The 18,658-nt window shown below is 35.9% G+C and overlaps 1 protein-coding gene across 10 annotated transcripts in view; it reads left to right on the top strand.

The window, feature by feature from the left end:
- The first annotated feature begins 817 nt into the window (after positions 1 to 817).
- Positions 818 to 18,658, top strand: part of LOC110023808 — a 46,510-nt gene continuing 28,669 nt past the window's right edge. For 2 of the 10 annotated variants that reach the window (XM_020723413.1, XM_020723404.1), the window contains exons 1-4: positions 818 to 1,033; positions 9,287 to 9,412; positions 10,366 to 10,664; positions 11,775 to 11,933. In XM_020723413.1, the coding sequence (XP_020579072.1) occupies positions 10,380 to 10,664; positions 11,775 to 11,933 (444 nt within the window). In that variant the 5' untranslated portion in view covers positions 818 to 1,033; positions 9,287 to 9,412; positions 10,366 to 10,379. Of the gene's footprint in view, positions 1,048 to 1,126; positions 1,168 to 4,720; positions 4,870 to 9,286; positions 9,413 to 10,365; positions 10,665 to 11,774; positions 11,934 to 18,658 lie in introns of those variants that run through there. The other 8 variants (XM_020723406.1, XM_020723410.1, XM_020723405.1 and 5 more) reach the window with 8 other exon arrangements.

The raw sequence follows: 18,658 nt of genomic DNA, 5'->3' as shown, positions 1-18,658 counted from the left end.
GATGCTCCCATCTGTCGAACATTCAACGTCTCTTATTTTTCAGTTGCCTCTCTGCCAAACTCTCACGTTCATTCTCATTTGTTGAAAGGACTTCTCCTCTTCTAGGCAAACCACATAATTACATCATATTTGAAATATTTTTACTTTATTTTTATGTTAGTTGCTCGGATTCGTGGTTGCTAGTAGAGACCAAAGGGCACACTTATATGGGTCTTGTTAACGTTCTCGGGCCAAGGCAGCATGAGCAACATGTAGCTCCATGTTCTTTACTTCCAACACTTTCCTCTAAAAACTTGTGTTGAAACATCTTAGCGATTCATCTTGTTATTTTCACCTCCTCATTAGAGTTTGGGAGTTCATATATAGCTTTTTCGTGCACATGTACTGAGCGGAAAACTACCTTTTGAACTCAGCAAAGAACGTATTCACCCTCGACGGTAAGCAATTGAACAATGATATAGAGGCAAGAATCTAGGGATGTTCAGATTATGATCAAATCTCGAAAATTAACATTGAATGCTTAGAATAAGAAATTTTTTAAGCAATGTGATCAACAAATATTGAAATAAGTATATCGAGTCAATTTCAAATGCTGAGAATTAAGATCTTCAATTTAGGTTTAGAACATGTCAAAATATCACGCGACATAGATATAATAAATTTGAATATGACCCGAATAAATTATAAATCATCACAATCCTACACGAAGTATTTCAATCGTCATAGATTGATATCAACATGACATGGACACAATTACTCCATTTTTAACAGTAATGCAATAGAAAACTATATTTAAATAATTAATTTTCATTAAAAGGTCAGTGTTTTATGGATTTTAGGGTTTTCTCATTTTTCCCTGCTCCTCTCAGCCACCAATTGTCAGCCCGACCGCCTCCGCAGGAATTGGAGGTCTGAACTCTCTGGTTCAGGTTGACCACTTAGCAGCTTGAAGGCCACAAGTGTTGCTTTCAGTGTGCTTTCCTCAGTGCCGCCTTCATCCGTGCGGACCCTAACACTAGCAGCAGCTGGAAGTGTGCGTATAGGCTGGTCTCTTTCCATTTTCTCTCACTCTGCGCAGTCTGAATGCATATTTGTATTCTCATTCGAACCTTATATGATTTTGTAGCTCTGCCTTTTCTTCTACGAAGAGCTCTTCAATTGCTTCTGGTAAATCGCGTTTTTGTTTATGGAGAAATTGGTGCTATAATTGCGGAGGCCGATATTTATTTTTGCTTTTTTTATTGTTGAATTCTTTCATAAGGTTGTAGACTTGTAGTGGAGTCTGGCTTGCTTCTGCATTTAGGAAAATTTTCTGAAGAATCATCCCTCAACAATGAGAAAAACCATGTTATTGTCTTATGGACTTATGGTTCTACTAAAAAATCTTTGCTTGTATTGCCCATTTGGATAGTTCGAATGTTTGGCACTACATCCAAGCATTTTGTTTTATTTGTTAGATAATTTGTGTTTGGTAAGTAAGGGGGCGTTTGGCTGCAAGTAGGATTTAGCATTAGTAGTATTTAGTAAACCTGTAAATCCATTCTACTCCTGGATTTAGTAAAATTCGATTTGAGCCAAATCGAAGGCAAAATTTAAGTACCTAAATGCAAAAAATTCATAAATCCATGGAACTTCTGTATTTTAACGTTTGGCTGGATTTAGTAAATTCGGTGATAAGTCATATTAAAAGATGCTAACCAACTCCCCATAAGAGTGAATCTAATGGAGGCAACATCTTTCTTATTTGCTAAAAATATTGCTCAGATGTTGTACAAAACATTGGAGTGTAAATTAGTGATTGTTTTATGGTTGGTATTTTATATTGTATATTATATTGTGCTTATTGTACAATATATTGTGCCTGAGTGAATAAATCTACATAAGTGGGTAAATTGTGGATCTAAATATATTTAGCCTATGGCCAAAACATGGGATTCATTATCTCGCAAGAAGCACAAAAATAAGGGGAACAGTAAATGCTGCATTTTTTATTTGTTAAAAAAACTTCATTGCCACTTTTTTTTCTTATTTCGGGAAAGCTGAACCATGAAACTTTACTGATAATGATGGAGAAACTTTGACATGCTTTATTAAAATTGTCTAAAGCATCACTTTGAGTCATTGGGTAATTAATACCCTTTGTCAAATTTTTCAGAGAATTTCATTGCTGATCTTGCTGTCTAAGTGTTTGATGGAGAGCTGTAGTTTAAGTTTTTAAAATTTTCTAAAGCTAGTGCTCATCTATATAGTAATGGTGCAATAGCAAATTGATATAGTTGACATTATTTTTAATTCCCCTGATAATCACTTGAATTTTAAACCAACTTCATTCTATATTGATTTTCTTTGCCCCAAAGATGACCCAAAGTTAGTTCGGTTCAACTCAAAATTGGCTCGACTTATGTATAGACATAGATGTGTGTATGTTTTCTTATACAATAGATAATCGTGAATGCTATCAAGAAATATTTGTATATATTTATACGATTTTTTACGGTACTTTATTCTGAATTCGTGGGATTAACATATGGATTGGAGATTATTATCTTTCTTATTCTTATAGGAACATTTACATAAATATTTTTAATTATTTGTATTCTATCTGTTCGATCTTGATTTTTCAGTGAATTTACACAACTAAGGAAAGATTTAAATAAGGAATATTTTGAGTTAAGGAAGGTAAAGAGACAATAAAGAAAGATTGGACTTTTTTTAAGTGTACAAGAGATAATCCCCTTCACATTACAATGTTCACCCCATATTTATAAAGAGGTTCATTTAGGTATTATAAATCAAGTACTCATTACACTCAGGTGTTAAAAAATTCTCATTCTATCACCCGAGCTGAGATGTGCCTTGCCTCAAAAAAATGCCTCAAAAGTTTTAAGCTATTGGTATTTTTTTTTAATAAAATTAAAAGTAATATCATTATACCTCTTATATTAAACCTTACACATTACACACTGAATAGCAAGAAATAAAAGAAAAAATATATCTATAAAAATTTCTATAGCTGAAGTTCTAAGTATCAATATAATTATTATTTTAACTAATAATCCCAACAACTGGCATGGCCAACCTACCAACCTAATCCCCAATTCATCTTCATTATTTGTTGCATTTTCCACCACAATGCTGGGCTCCACCAAATGGCAACCAACCCATCATTAACAATAGTTGAGAGTTGTGGGTAGACATTAGCCAGCCCATCAATAATAGGATGAAGATAGGTATATTCTTTATTTTAAGCCTAGGAAAAATCTCTATATATAAAAGGTTGTTGACCAACCAAATGCATCTTAATCAAAATCGAACTCTAATCCTTAATATGTAAGTAGCAAATGTTCAACCTTCATTCATATTGAATAAAAAAAATTATCTTGTTTGGTCCCAAGTTTTGAGAACATTTCCTAAAGGAAACAGAATGCCTGTCCATATTTATGTCTCCATATTGAGAGAAGATTATCTTAATTTTTATTGTTTGATACATAGAAGATTTCTCTTGTTATGAATTTGAAATTCGATGGCAATATAAGTTACTAAAACGTGCATTTTCTTAACTAGTTCCAAAGATATTTTGAATACAATGATGCAATCATACTCAAAAGATGAGATATTGACTTAATCTATAAACTTAAGACAATTCACGCCACCAATTATTGCATTCTCTCAATTATTGAACATTATAACAAAATAAAAAAAATTGTGGCTCAAATTCAACTAACACCAACGCTTCAAAAAGGGCAGTAATTTGGCTCCATTGTATTCTGATGGGTTATCTATCCTTCTATATTCCAATCTTTGCTTTCTGCATTATTCAATAAAATAAAAAAAAGAAAAAGTTGCAGCATGATTTATGTCAAATGGCCTATGTTATCCTTTAAGCCCTCAAAAGCTCCATGCCTTTCTCCTTAATCCATATTGATGTATGGTGTCCATCTTGTATCTCTAATATTAATGGGGACATATGGTTTTTCTGTTCAAAGATTATTACACTCAAACTATTCATAATCAACAATAAATTTAATGCAACTGAAGTCCATTCCATATTCTATAAAATGATTCTTTCCCAATTCGACACTAATATTAAAATTATTGGATCTATTAATGGGAAGAGATATGTTAATCAAGCCATATTTCTTTTCTCGTAAGAAATGCATCTTCCAAGAATCTTCTTGGATTGAAACTCCACAACAAAGTGAGTTTCTAAAACAAAAAAAAAAAAAAAAGCCACCTTGAGACCATTAGCACCCTACTCGTTTAAATGAATATTTCAATATTTTATAGGGTAGGCTGCCTTAATCACCTCTTTTCTAGTGAATCACATTTTATTTAGTATATCACAAAATAATGCACCTATTAAAACTCTCAAATAATTTTTTTTCTGACTTGAATTGTCACAACTCCGACTAAATCTTTTGGTAGAGTTGCTGTATCAAAGCTCTCAAAGCACTTAACTTGATCCATTTTTTTTTGAAATGCATTATCCTCAGATACTTGTCGATTAAAAAATTCATAAGTTTTAGCACTCAAGTACTAATATTTTTTTTATCTATCGTAATGTTACTTTTATTGATAGTCAAGTATCTTATGACTATGACTAAGGTTGTTGTTATGGTAAGCTGTGAAATTAAGGCTACCCTAATTTTATAACTTTGATCTTTGAGCATCTCCCCAACTAACCTTAATAGTTTTGGTTAACACCCTACTCTTTAGATAGCTTCAGCGTTTCCAAAAAAGCAATCACAACATTGCTCTACGTAAACCATTCATCTAAGTTTACTCAATGAGGAGAGAATCAAGCTCTGAAAAAAGTTGCCCAATCATCTGAATTTGTATGAGATCGGGTCACGCCACCATGCAATGAAGGTATGGAATCTATTCCCATGTTAAAAACTAAGATGATATTTGTATTCCAGTTGCACAAAATGAGATAAATTTTTTCTCTCAGCATTTTCTCAGCATACATTATCTTCCTCATTGATATAACTAATTTCAAGATTTAATGAATATCCAAGAAGCACCTGAGAATAAAGAATGGAAAAAAAATCATGACATGAGAGCTCTAAAAGAAAACCATACCTGGGAGGTGGTACATTTATTATAAGGTAAGAAATTATTGGATGCAAATGGGTTTACACTGTTATGAACAGGTCAAATTGACATTGAATAGGTATGAAGTTACATTCATTGCAAAAGCTTGCATCCAAATTTTTGAGATTTATTATGAAAACACTTTTGCACCAGTTGCAAAATTAGATTTCATTTAGATGCTTTTTTTCTTTGGCAACCAGCCCTATTATAACCATCTGATATAAGAAAAATTTTTCATACATGATGTTCTTGAAGAAGCATTTTTTTAACCTTACTATGCTTCAATTATGAATTCAACATTAATCATGCATGTGGACTAGAGGACTTAGATAGACCAAAATAGTCTCGAACGACATTCTTTGTGAGATTCATTGAAGCCACGAAAATAATGAATTTTATTCTCTATTCATAAAGGATCCAATGAAAATAAAATCACAGGTTTGATAGTCTACGTGTATGAAATAATTATACTAAGAGGGTGATTTTAGAGAAGATTAAAAACAATCATCTAAAGAATTTGAAGTAAAATTATGTGAAGGCACAAATATTTCCTTAGAATAATAAAGACTTGGGATCTTTATCTCGCAACTAAAATATATCTTGGATCTAAATGAATATGTTTTATGGAATGCAACCATTAAAAATGTCAATTGATTATTGTTATAAACTTTGAGAGGCATGAGTTGACGAAGGAAGGTATCAAAGCATGATTGGAAGCTTATCATTTGAATATTAGATGTAGCCTATGCTGTAAGTGCTAATTCAATTCAGGCATAACCTTAAAGAAGTTCATTTACATGCTTCATGTACAACTTTAGTTATTTCAAATCAACCCCAAAAAATTAATCTTAACTAAAACAAATGGAAGACTCAGCCTTGAGGCATACACAAGCATTGATTGCATAGGATTATTCATAGATAGGAAATCTACTACTGGTTATTACACTTTTCTGGGAGGAAATCTAGTCATGCTGAGTAGCAAGTATTAATCTATTGTTGGAGTTGAAATTTCGATTGATGCCCCAATATCTACACAAAATATCATGAATTTAATTAATTATAAATGACTTGGAGCAATTTTGGAAGATTCTATAAAATAATATTGCAGTAATAAATCGATTAGCAACATTGCACAGAATCCAATCTCATATGGTCGATCAATACACATTAAAATTGATCGTCTCTATACAATGAAAAAAATAGAAAGTTGATATCCCATATTTTTAGATGCATAATTAGCTTATCGACATTCTAATTAAAAGACTCTTCGTATTCCAGAATATCACCACCAAATTTGGTATGGATAATATGTACTTCACTGCTTGATGATGAGAGTTAGTGGGATTCCCAGCTGGCGAGCGAATTTAGGTGTTGCATTCCAATTTGTGGGACTGGCCTAGCGGTTGCAAGCTATAGCTTGCCTTATTCTTATATGAGTATCTATTGAAATATTGTTAAAACTTTGTACTAGTGGTCATTTTCATCACCATGCGTCCTCCAAAGAAGGAATTGCCCGGTATAGATAGAATCCTGCTGTATAAACAGAGATGTAAGATTCTCAACGAGACATCCATGAATTCAAGCAAATTCTCTTTCTTCATTCAAATTATGGACTAAATGAGAAATGTGAACTAGTGATGAAAATTGAAAGGCCATTATTGCCTCTCATATTAAACAAGTTCATATTTTTTCTCTCTCAAGAGAAGCTTTATTTAGATTTGTGTTCTAGATCATTATAGTGTTACGTGGGCGCTTGTGTAAGGGTAAATTTGTCTTTTGTATGCCTAAGGAAATTTAGTCTTTTATTATTATTATTGTTGGGTATAAATAGAGTTGTTATGTTTAGTGTTAGGGTTATGCATAAGATTGAGTGGTGAGTTTTAGGTTTAGGGTTTGTGAGAGATTTCCTATGTCTCGAATTGTAGGAATTGTGAGAGATCGCTTACCTATCAAATTGTAGGTGTTTATCTTTGTATTCTTGTTGAGTTGGTTGATTTTTTGTCCTAATTTTTTTTTTTGAAAAACATGTTGATTTTAATGTCAGATTATATCAAAATGGTATTAGAGCATCGATCTGAGAATTTGGAAAGAATTATTAATTTTTCTGCTTAGATTGTTTTCTCTTGGAGGAAGGATCCTCTTGCAAAAAGTTTGGATACACATGCAATCGACCTGTTGCAGGGACGTGAGTACGGGATCTTGGAGTAGGCAAATCATTGGTTCGTGGCTTATAGGGAACCACAATTTCTTTTGTTCTCCTTTTTCCACACCGTCCTCACAAAGTAGTCGTGATTTGTGCTGGCGAGGAAGGCGAACAAGACCATGAGGTATAGGGAAGCGACATATAGAGACCTGGAACTCCATTTTCCGACTGGTGCGGTGCCGCCTTCATGACTGAACACTGTGATACAATCACTCCATCAATGCGATACAGTCGCGATTAGAGCTAGCTAGGAAGGCAAAATTTGGTGAGTGGTGCTTACATCTTTTGGTGATGCAAAAAAAAAAAATCTAGAAAGAATGATAGCTAAGAAAGTAGATGATCTGGATAAGAAATTACATGAAGAAATCAATCAAATCAGATTTGGGATGGAAGAATGGTTCGCCTTCTTAGATGATAAATTTTCTTCTCTGGAGAACCGACTAGAGGACCGATTCGAGAGCATGGGAAAAATTCAAGAGATAATAAAGAAGTTTATTGAGATGCAATCCAATTCCTTGTTATCAGTTTAATTTGCAAATTTTACCTAAGGGTTGACCAGAGATTCATTGGCTAAGTCGAAAGGAAATGAGATTTAACATGAGAAACATTAGAAGGAAAACATCCTCCATCATGGACCCCCTCTCAGATCTCTGATGAGGGGTGGGATTAAACATTTTTGAAGGAGGTGGTTAGGCTGAAACATTGAGAAAAGATTATACAAGAGGTGTGGGAGAGCACGAAGAAGAAAGGAGAGGAGGGAGGGGATATGACTACGATCAAAGGAAGGAGGTTTGCACTCGATACATGGGGGAAACAACGGAGGAAGAGGAAGTTGGGGTGGAAGATGTTGATCGTTGAGTGAGAAGACGCACATGGGTCGGTGTATCGGGCTAAACGATACTTCTCAGTGAATGGGCTTGATGGGGGAGGAGAAACTCATGGTAGCGGGGTTATGTTTTGAGGAAGAACTCTAGCCTGGTTTCAGTGAAAGGAGACTAGATACCCAATCCATTCGTGGGAGGAATTCAATGATTGTTGGAGCATTTTGAGCAATTTGGGAAGGAGACCTACACAAACAATTCTATGCCTCAACTCATGATGGGACTATCGTGAACTACGAGAGAGATTTGAGCTATGTCAGGACCGTTAAGGGGGATTTCTGAAGTAGGATTGAAGAAAAAAATTATAAAGGGCATAAAGCCTAACATGCGGGCATCTCTCCGACCATTGAGACCGCAGGATTTGAGGGAGAAGATGAAGCTAGCTCAGATGGTTGAGGACAAAAATCAGATGAAGAAGTCCAGAAGGAGCAACTCAGATGGAACACCGTACTGAACTACTAGAACCACGATGATACCAAAAGCTCAAACAATGGAAGTCCAGAGGGAGGCTGCACAGGACATGAATAATCATGAATAATGGACCACGGCCGGCCGGTAGCACTACTCAAGCGTCTTACAAAGATAGAGATTTGAAAGAAGTGAGCTAAGGGGATATGTTTTCAATGTGATGGGAAGTTTACCTTAGCGCACCCTTGCAAGGATACAAAATTACAAGTTTTCATAGCGAATGGCGAGGAGGCAGAGAATGAAGAAATAGAGACAGCTGTGTGGGAGGAAGAGGAACACTCACTTTTTCCCACCCTGAGGACAATGTGTCTTTTGTGGAGAGAATATTGTTACGTGCCAAGCCTAAGGTCAAATTTGTCTTTTGTATGCTTAGGGGAAATTTAGGCTTTTATTATTATTATTATTGGATATAAATAAACTTGTTATGTCTAGGGGTAATGTTATGCATGAGATTGTGTGGTGAGTCTTAGTTCTAGGGTTTGGGAGAGATTTTTACCTCTCGAGTTGTAGGAATTTGAAGAGTTCGCCTAACTCTCGAATTGTAGATGTTTATCTTTATATTTTTGTTTAGTTGTTTGATTTATTGGAGAAATATTGTGTTTGCCCTAATTTTTTTTTGGAAAAACATGCCAATTTTTAGGTCGGATCTTATTATACGGTTTTGAAGTTCTCTGTGCAGAGGGTTCTCTTCGTTGTTTGTTGTTTGGGGCCCTAAAACTATCTTGGAAGTTTGAAACAAAGGCTGAGAAGAAGTTCCTAATCAAAGGTTTTACAATCTTAGTTTCCTTTGAAGATTTCTTGTAATTTGCTCTCCTCGCATATCTTCCTTCTTTTTTGAAAATTTTGAAATCTTACTTTTTTTTATGTCAATTTCATTGATTTCTTAGACACCTCTTCTATGTAGTTTTATGGTAATTGGAAATGCTTATATTATAGTGTAAAGTATTCCCACAAATTTCTATCGTTCATTTGAAAACTGTTTCCATTAGGCTTTAGGTCCAATCAATTGGATCAATATTTTTTTTCTTTATCTCTTACTATTTAAATAAGGAAGATTTACATACATACCACTCAAGTTCTATGTATTTACATATCTAACACATGAACTTCAATTTTCCATACATGCCACCTTTCCTATGCATGAAAAGGTGCATTTCACTTTCAAAAGTTAAAATGGTGATATTTTTATGTGATATGAAAGATTTGGATGGTATGTATGTGAAAATTGAAGTTTAGGTATGTTAGATAAGCAAATAAATAGGAGTTGGATGGTATGTATGTAAATGCCGCTTTAAATAATTTATCTTTCAAACAGTGGCCCTGCAAATTTGGAGTGCCCGCTTACAATTATGAGGCATGAGTTTGTTTTCCCCATGCCTTTTGCTGGATCAAATGTAATCAATGCCTATGTTATACTAGCCTATTCATGATCACCGTAATTAAGATGATGCATTGAGTCAACAATTTTCATGAATTGTCAACCAAAAGAAGAAATTTGATAAAAAGGAATTGAAAAAGAGGTGTCTAATAAAGACGGACCCAATAGTTTTTCAAATATTATATTAGTTCTGCAATGCTGGATTATACTTATTATGTCACTTAGTACTAATGTCCTGAAGAGCATTTGTCTTAAAAACACATTATTTCAGGCTGAATTTGTAGTTTGTTTTTATATTGATTTTCATCTCAGACTATCATTTTGTGCATTTTCTTCTGCAGCTCTATTTTCATGGATGAGGCAGGCGGTCGTGAGGAGTTCATTTTTTGGCCTTTCTACTGTAACTTGGAAAAGAAGCATATGGCATACTGGCGTTAGAGTGATTGGTATTGATTCTCACACGTCTGGATTTCCTATTAGGTGCTTTGCTGCTCGGAGATCACGCACTTCACGTTCATCAAAAGCAAGTCTTAAGCCAAAAATGGCAGACGAATCTGATGCTTTTTACGTTGTTCGGAAAGGTGACATAGTTGGCATCTACAAAAGACTAAGTGACTGTCAAGCTCAAGTTAGCTCTTCGGTAGCGTCTCTTCCCATATTGATTTTTTAGATTACTTTTTTTCCACTTGCTTTTTTCTTTGATTCATGATAAGCATTTTGCATAATTTAAATATTGCACTTAGATGTACTTAACCATATATTTCTTTTATCTCGAAGAAATATCTTATTTATGTTATTGATTTTTTGTTTCTTCTATATCAGGAAAAATTTTTCATTATGTAATTTTATATTCGTTCTGGACTGGTTCGTTTGGGGCAGCTTATAAGTGCAGGCGGCGTTTTGAAAACGCCGCCGTACCGTTTGGTTCGCGCGTTTCGCCAGCTTATCCGAAACTGCGTTTGGATTTTTAAATTAAACGCGGGCCGCGGGTCGACTTCTGCGGCCTGCCCGCGGGCCGCGTTTCAGATAAGCAGCTTATCCTGAAACGCAAAAGTTGCCCCAAACGGACCCGTACTCTTCAAAAGGCCGTTGTTGACTTTTTTCCCCTCGAGTTCAACATTATATTGTTGATTTAGAGATCAACGACAATACCACCAAAGCGTTTTTTTTATGTCGACAATTCAGATTATTTTTTTCTTATTGAGTACAACCAACACTATTTGTGCTCGTTTTCCTTTTCTATCATATTTAGTCCTAAAATTTTTGTTTAATACTGATTTTTTTATAGAAAAAATATATATGTAGCACAAGTTTCTTATGTATTTATTTATCTTATATCTAAACTTTCATATTTACATGCATAGCAATTTAGTGTTTTAAACCTATGCATGAAAAGGTGCATCTCACTTTTAAAAAGTTGCAGTAGTACTAATATTTATGTGGTTTAAATATTTGAGTGCTGTCTGCATAAATATGGAAGTTTTGGTGTAAGATATGTAATTACATAAGAATTGTGTGCTATGCATGTAAATGCCCCTTTGTTTTATCTAAACCACTGTTTTATTAAAATCCTTCTGTTTGCGTATTCATTACATTTGGGAGTGAATACAATCATTTTTTCTCACTTAATTGACACTTTTACCTTTTACTTCGATTTTAAAATAGTAATTTAATTTACAATTTGGTTTCTATGATGGCGCTTGGCGCTGATCATTTTTTAACTAAAATTCGTGCTCTTGAATGCAATTAGGTGTGCGATCCTTCAGTTAGTGTTTACAAAGGTTACTGTTTGCGCAAGGAAACCGAAGATTACCTTGCTTCTCAGGGGTTTAAAGATGCTTTATACACCATGCATGCATCACATTTAAAGGATGATATGTTTGGTAGCATTGTGGCTTGTCCTTTCCAGGTAAGCACTTTAACAAACATTTGTTTAATTGGCTTTTTGGGAGTGGATGTTGTTAACTCTTTGCAAGCAATTGTTGTGATTATAGGCATTTTGGTTGTTGTTTTCTAATTTAATAGAAAGAGATTATATACACAAACACGCAGAAACATTAGAGAAAAAAAAAGGAAAAAAAAAAAGAGAAGATATCATACAGTGCTAATCAGATGTAATAATGTAAGGCTTCTTTTGGATTAGTTGGAATTCTCAAGTCTACCATAGCTATTTTGATTTTTCTAACACTTTTATTCCAAGAAGAAGAAATTCAAAGGCAGACCAAACTGATGATATACCCAAATATTCTATCATCAGTTATTTTCTTCTTAAAGCAAGTGTTGTTTCTCTGCCCACAAATAGTTTGAACAGGTGCGTTGAAGAAAAAAATTGGAAATATCTAATTCTAGGTGCTAGATGTGTAACACATAAAAAATATGTGGTATGTGTGTAAATTTTCGTTTATGTTTGATGTTTTACCAAAAAATTCACATGATTAAGTACACATCTTAATGCCCTTTGGATGTGAGAGTTTTTAAAGTCAAATACAAAATTATCGTTGCTCCAATTTCAATAAATTTATAATCAAATTGAATGTCTCGATAATTCAAACTTGATGACACCAAAATGTTTTGAGCCAAATTTAAATGAGCTCAAATGAAGCAATTGGAGTATGATTGAGAACTTTGAAGTAATTTAAAGATCAAACGATCTTTGAATTTGACACGCTTATACTTGAATTAAGAGCTCAATGAGAGAAATATATTGAGCTTGATATCACTTAAATTTGAGGTCATTAAGATATGTAAATACATAAAGAATGGTCTCAACAAAATCAATATGTATGTGCTTACCTGGAAAGGACAATTAAACAAATTTGAGCGTAAACATAATCACTTGCTACCAAGAATGATTGCTAGAAATGCCACTTAATCATAATGCCATCTTAAACATAATCACTTGATAATGGGCATTTGAGCATAAACATAATCAAATTATAATTAGTGAGCACATTTGTTTAATCAAGAATGAACGTTAATGGAGCATTTCTAAAATTTTGGTTAGATTTATTGAAATGTGATTTTAAATAATTGTAAATAAATCATTCTCTATGTGGAAGAGAGATCGGATAGTTGACAACTAAATATGAACTTGTGAAGAGAGCTAGACCAGTAATCTTGCCTACCACCACCAACAGTTATTGTAAACCCAACTATTGTTATGCGACTATTATTGCCTTAGTGTTCTTGCCCAATAATTATCACTTAATTGATATTGTCGCTTGACAATTCATAATTTTGTAATATTATTTTGTTTAGTTGAGGAGAAGAGTAAAAGTTTCTAACATAAATTATATTGTAAACTATTTTAAATAGGATTTCATTTTTTTGGGCTTTTCACGTAAAAAAATTGCTCTCTTATCACTCCCATCTTTGTTTTTGTTGGATATTCTATTAAGCTAAGACTTGAAATTTTTTGTCATAAAACTTTTTTAATATACAACAGTTTGACATCTATGACGAATGAACAAACTTTTGTAAGCTTTATAAATACTTTTTCAATGGTCAACAAACGTGATGCTTGCAACAATTGGGTCTCCCGTTTTAACACCAACCATTTTAAGAAACAATTTCTAAACCAAAAATATCATGCCTCTACCTTTCTTTTCCTCAGCAAGCATTACCCTACTACTAAAAGTGTGCCAACTTCGTCTCTGGAAGCTGATGTGCAAAATAAAAGAGTCCTTGACTGAGAATTTTTAGCTCCTACGTAAGGTTTATATTTTAGTACTATCACAACAATTTGGCATTCATTTGCCCCAAAAGTGCTCACTAATTATAGATGCCCAACACGAGAACACATATTTGGCCAACCTCACCGCCATGTTGTAATTCCTCTCCCACCATGTTATGATGTTTAACTCATTAACATTGACACTTGATCATCTTGTGTGGCCCAACTAACCCACAATCCTGTAACACTCATTTGAAATTTGACATAATCTCTTCTTGATGACACTAATTATAGATGCTCAACACGAGAACACATATTTGGCCAACCTCACCACCATGTCAGAAGTCCTCCCCCACCATGTTATGATGTTAAACTCATTAACATGGCACTTTAACCCCATCATCTCGTGTGGTCCAAATAACCCACAATCCTTTAACATTCATTAGAAACTTGACATAATCTCATCTTGTTGGCACTTATTTTTATATCATATTTGACAAATTATGATGCTTGGTTAAAAAAGAGTTCTTTGAGGGTTACAAATCATTTTCGAGTCCTTCATACTTTTTAGGAATCCTTATATTTAATAGGACAATTCTTTTGTACTTCATTCAAGTGAGTTTCAAGCTTTAAGAAATTAACTCTTATATTGGTGCATCCGACATCTACAAACACATTGAACACTGTAGGACCATCATGCATATTCAATGAGCTTTAGGTGTGTTCTTTTCTCGACTTTTTCTCCCACCCTCAAAGGTCAAACTTGCACCATATTTTACTCTCCCAGTGGGGGATAGTCTACACCTTCAACAAACTCATTATACATTTTGTAGAATGCTTTATTATAAATCAAAGAATCATTATATAATCATTACAACTTTATGGAATTAATCAAAATGAGGGAAATACCCATAAATAGTATTTTTAAAGATTCTCCATAGAGGAGTCTTTGTAAGGGCTCCATTTTTTGTCTTTCTACTTGTCATTAATGCGGGCTATAGTATGCTTATAGATCGAAATTAGTCATCCTGCAACTTTGCAAATTTCTACGGATGAAGCCATTAATGTATATCAAAAGCAAGTTGAACTGTTTTTTGGCAAATCTTGCCTCGGTAGGAAGCTAGTAGTGGCAGGGTCACCACAAAAATGACTTTGGAGGGCAATTGATGGACAAGATGTGCACTCATAACCCTTGTAATAATATATGATAAAGTTGATGAAAAGTTAGCTGTTGATAGATTCTTGATCAGGAAAAACTATAAGAGCAAGTGCTTTACAAGATTTTCATTTATTAAGAAAACTCATAATACAGACTTGTTGGCATCAATTTTTAATGTCGCGTGTAGGGTGTCCACCTGTATGACTCAGCATAGTTTACGACCTGTCTGTAACATCCGATAGTTTAGACACTCGCCCAGGATCTTTCTACACGTGTTAAGGGGCACGTAGCCGGGGTCATTCTGCTAGGATTTGACTTGTGCTTAGGCGAAAACCGATCAACATTTTGCTGGTTTGATGGCTTCGGTCGGGCCAACATAATGTTATTCGCTACGTTGCACGAGAAATTGACTCAAATTAGCCTGTCCACCAACGTGCCTATTCGGATGACTCTGGATGACGAAATGGACCACACGAGTGTGTCCAGGATGTCGATATTACTTAGAGAGGGCGTCCATTTCGCTATGACTTCGCATGCAGACTTAAAATGTACAAATTATTGTTTTTGACCCGATCGTCAGAAAGTTGCCCAAATGACTCTAGATGACGAAACATATTGCACGATTGCGTCCAAAATGTTGATTTTACTTGGGAAGGACATCCATTTCCCCACAGCTTTGCGGGCGAGCTAAAAATGTGTGAACTATCATTTTCGCCCAATCGTCGAAAAAAGTAGTCCAAACGACCCCGGATGACGAAACGGACCACACAATGCTTCCGGAATGTCAATTTTACCTAAGAAATACCTTTATTTCACCATGATGGGGCGTTCGGCGAAAAATGCGTAGAGAACTTTAAATAATAATAATAATAATATTAATATTATTATTGTTATAAAAATAAAAAAAACTTTTTCTTGTTATATTCCATGCAACTCCCTCTCTCCCTTATCTCTTCCGCCCACTATCTCGAGCCGCATGGCTCACTCCTAGCTCTCTCTCTCACGGAAGCTTGCTCGTACCTCACTCCACCCTAGCCGACCTTCTCCTCGTCGCTGGCGAAGACCGCCGGCCTTCTTCTTGTCTCCGACAAAGACTACCGCCGGCGTCCTGCCTCCTTCGCCTGCTCTCACAAAAAACTCTCACCTGAGCCTTCTTCCCCCGCCGGCATACTCGGTTGTCGGAGCTCTCGTCCTCGCCGAGACGACTAACCGCCAAGCCTTCTCTTGGTTTGTTTCATACAGGAATTGAAACCCCCATTTTTTATCTCCTTTCGCACTATTCATTCCCGAAATCATGGAGGCGGACGAGGAAGATAAATCTAGGTTAAAATCCTGCTCCAAATCTTTTAAATGCGGGTATATTAATTTAAAGAGTAAACATATATGGATTTTTTTTGTGATTTTCAAGAATAAATAATTATTCATAGATGCAAACAAGTGGATATTTTGTGATTTGAAATTGTTTGGAAGATGCGCCAATGGTTTGTTGTGATCTCTCATAGTGTTGAGAAACTGTAGAGATAAACTCGTTGCATCGGGTATATTAATTTGTTGTGATCTCTCATAGTATTGAGCAAGACTTCGACCCAACCCTTCTTGAAGGTACATTTTGGTTGCATATTTTTATATGCTGGGATATTTGTTTTGGGTACTTTGCATACCTCATTAGCTCCTGCTCGTTTATGTGTCTCGTTGCGAGGTAGGTCGGTGCATGGATCGGTCGCCGACGATTTGAAGCAAACAAAGAGAATACGTCTGCAACTGTCACGGTGGTAGTATTTTCTTAATTGTCAGTTTTAGGATTAGTGGTGTCTAGGTGTGTGGGTTTGATCGCCCACACATGGTGCGTGCGCCGATGTGCCTATGTGATTGATCGTTGATTTACCTATATAGAGTTGGTTGACCAAGTTCTATACGAAGCAAAGTGATTCCTTGTTGTGAGCCTTAGACATTGATCTCTGTGAGTTGGAATCCCAATTTCCCACAGCTTTGGCGATCCTAATCTCCCTTGAATGGGTTAGTTGAGTTCGATCGTAAAGGATGAGAAAAACTTTGTAACTAGTCCGTTCTATAAGATCGTCAGTGTTCGTAGAATGGAAAAAGCTTTGTAGAAATCGGAGGAAGAAGCCCTCCATATCGCCACGCCAAAGCTGGAGGCGGCGATACCCCAAATCTAAGAGTGTCAACCCTAGGTGTCTCTGTGAGATTGTTAGGACGAGTTCGACGCACCGTTGAGTGTGTGGATTGCATTGTATTTTTCTATTGCATTTTTATGGCGTGTGGATCATATTGCATGTCGTATGTATCATCACATGAGCATTTCAGGTTAATCGACCATCCCAAGCCGGTCACCATGTCTTTTGGGTTTGATCGATCACTGCATGTCGATCACCCATTTTGGGTTCGATTGACCATCCCGAGACGATCACCAACCATTTTGGGTTGGATTGGTTACCATGAACTAATTTGCCCACTTCTTCGGTCCGACTGACAACACGGTATAGTCGACCGATCACTTGTATGTTTTTATGCTTCTGCATCATATTGCATGTTTGCTTGTATGTGCATGATGCCCACTATGTACCAGTCATTGCATCTGCAATAACCATCTTGTTGCATTATTTGCGTGTGGTCATATGTGGCATTTTTATATGATTGCGTGAGCACTTTGAGTCGATCAGTTGTCTTAAACTGATCCCCGATGCTTTTTGGGTTTGATCGATCGTCCCGTACCGATCACCCTATTTGTTGTTTTGCTCGATCGCTATGCGTCGATGACCCACTTTGAGTTCGATTGACTGTCTTGAGTCGATCACCCATCCTTTAATGCCAAATTTGTTATCCCGAACAAATCCACCTACTTCTTTGGTTCGTCTAATCACCACGGTTCAGTTGATTGAACCCTTAAAATGTGCAAATTATCATTTTCAGCCTGATCGTCAGAAAGTTGACCGAACGACTCCGAATAACGAAATAGATTGCACGATCACGTCCGAAACGTGGTTGTCGATCAGACCGAAGAAGTGGACGGATCAGTTCAGGATAACTAAACCGACCCAAAATGATGAACAATCAATTAAACTCAAAGTGAGTGATAGACGCATAACGATCGAACAAACCCAACAGATAGAGTGATCGGCCCAGACGACCGATCAAACCCAAAAAAGATCGGGGAGCAGTTTAAGACAATCAATCGACCCGAAGTGTTCACGCAATTATGCAAAAATGTCATAAATAACCACATACAAATAATGCGATAAAATGATCCATGCACATGCAATGACAGATACATAGGGGACACTATGCACATGAAAAACAAACATGAAATATGATGCAAAATTATAAAACATGCAAGTGATCGGTCGATCAGACCGTGATTATTGGTCGGACCGAAGAAGTTAGCGGATCAATTTGGTGTAATCAATCCAACCTAAAAGGGATGGTGATCGGCTCGGTACAACCGATCGAACTCAAAGTGGGTGATCGAAACGTAGCGATCGATCAAATCCAAATGATAGGGTGATTGGCCCGGGATGACCGATCAAACCCAAAGAAAGATCGGGGATCGATCCAGGCCGGCCGATCAGCCCGCAGTGCTCACAAGATTGTGCATATGATATGCAATATGAGTCGCACGCTAGAAAAATACAATAACAAACATGCATATGCAATGCAACCCAAACGCTAGACGGCGCGTCGAACTCGTCTTAACGCTCTCACATAAGCACCTATGGTTGACACTTGGATTGATGCCGCATCCAGCTTTGGTGTGACGATGTGGAGGGTCCCCCCCCCCCCCCCC

This window comes from Phalaenopsis equestris, unplaced genomic scaffold (assembly GCF_001263595.1).
Source record: "Phalaenopsis equestris unplaced genomic scaffold, ASM126359v1 Scaffold000232, whole genome shotgun sequence".
NCBI lineage: Eukaryota > Viridiplantae > Streptophyta > Magnoliopsida > Asparagales > Orchidaceae > Phalaenopsis > Phalaenopsis equestris.
This window is presented reverse-complemented; position numbering and strand designations above follow the sequence as displayed.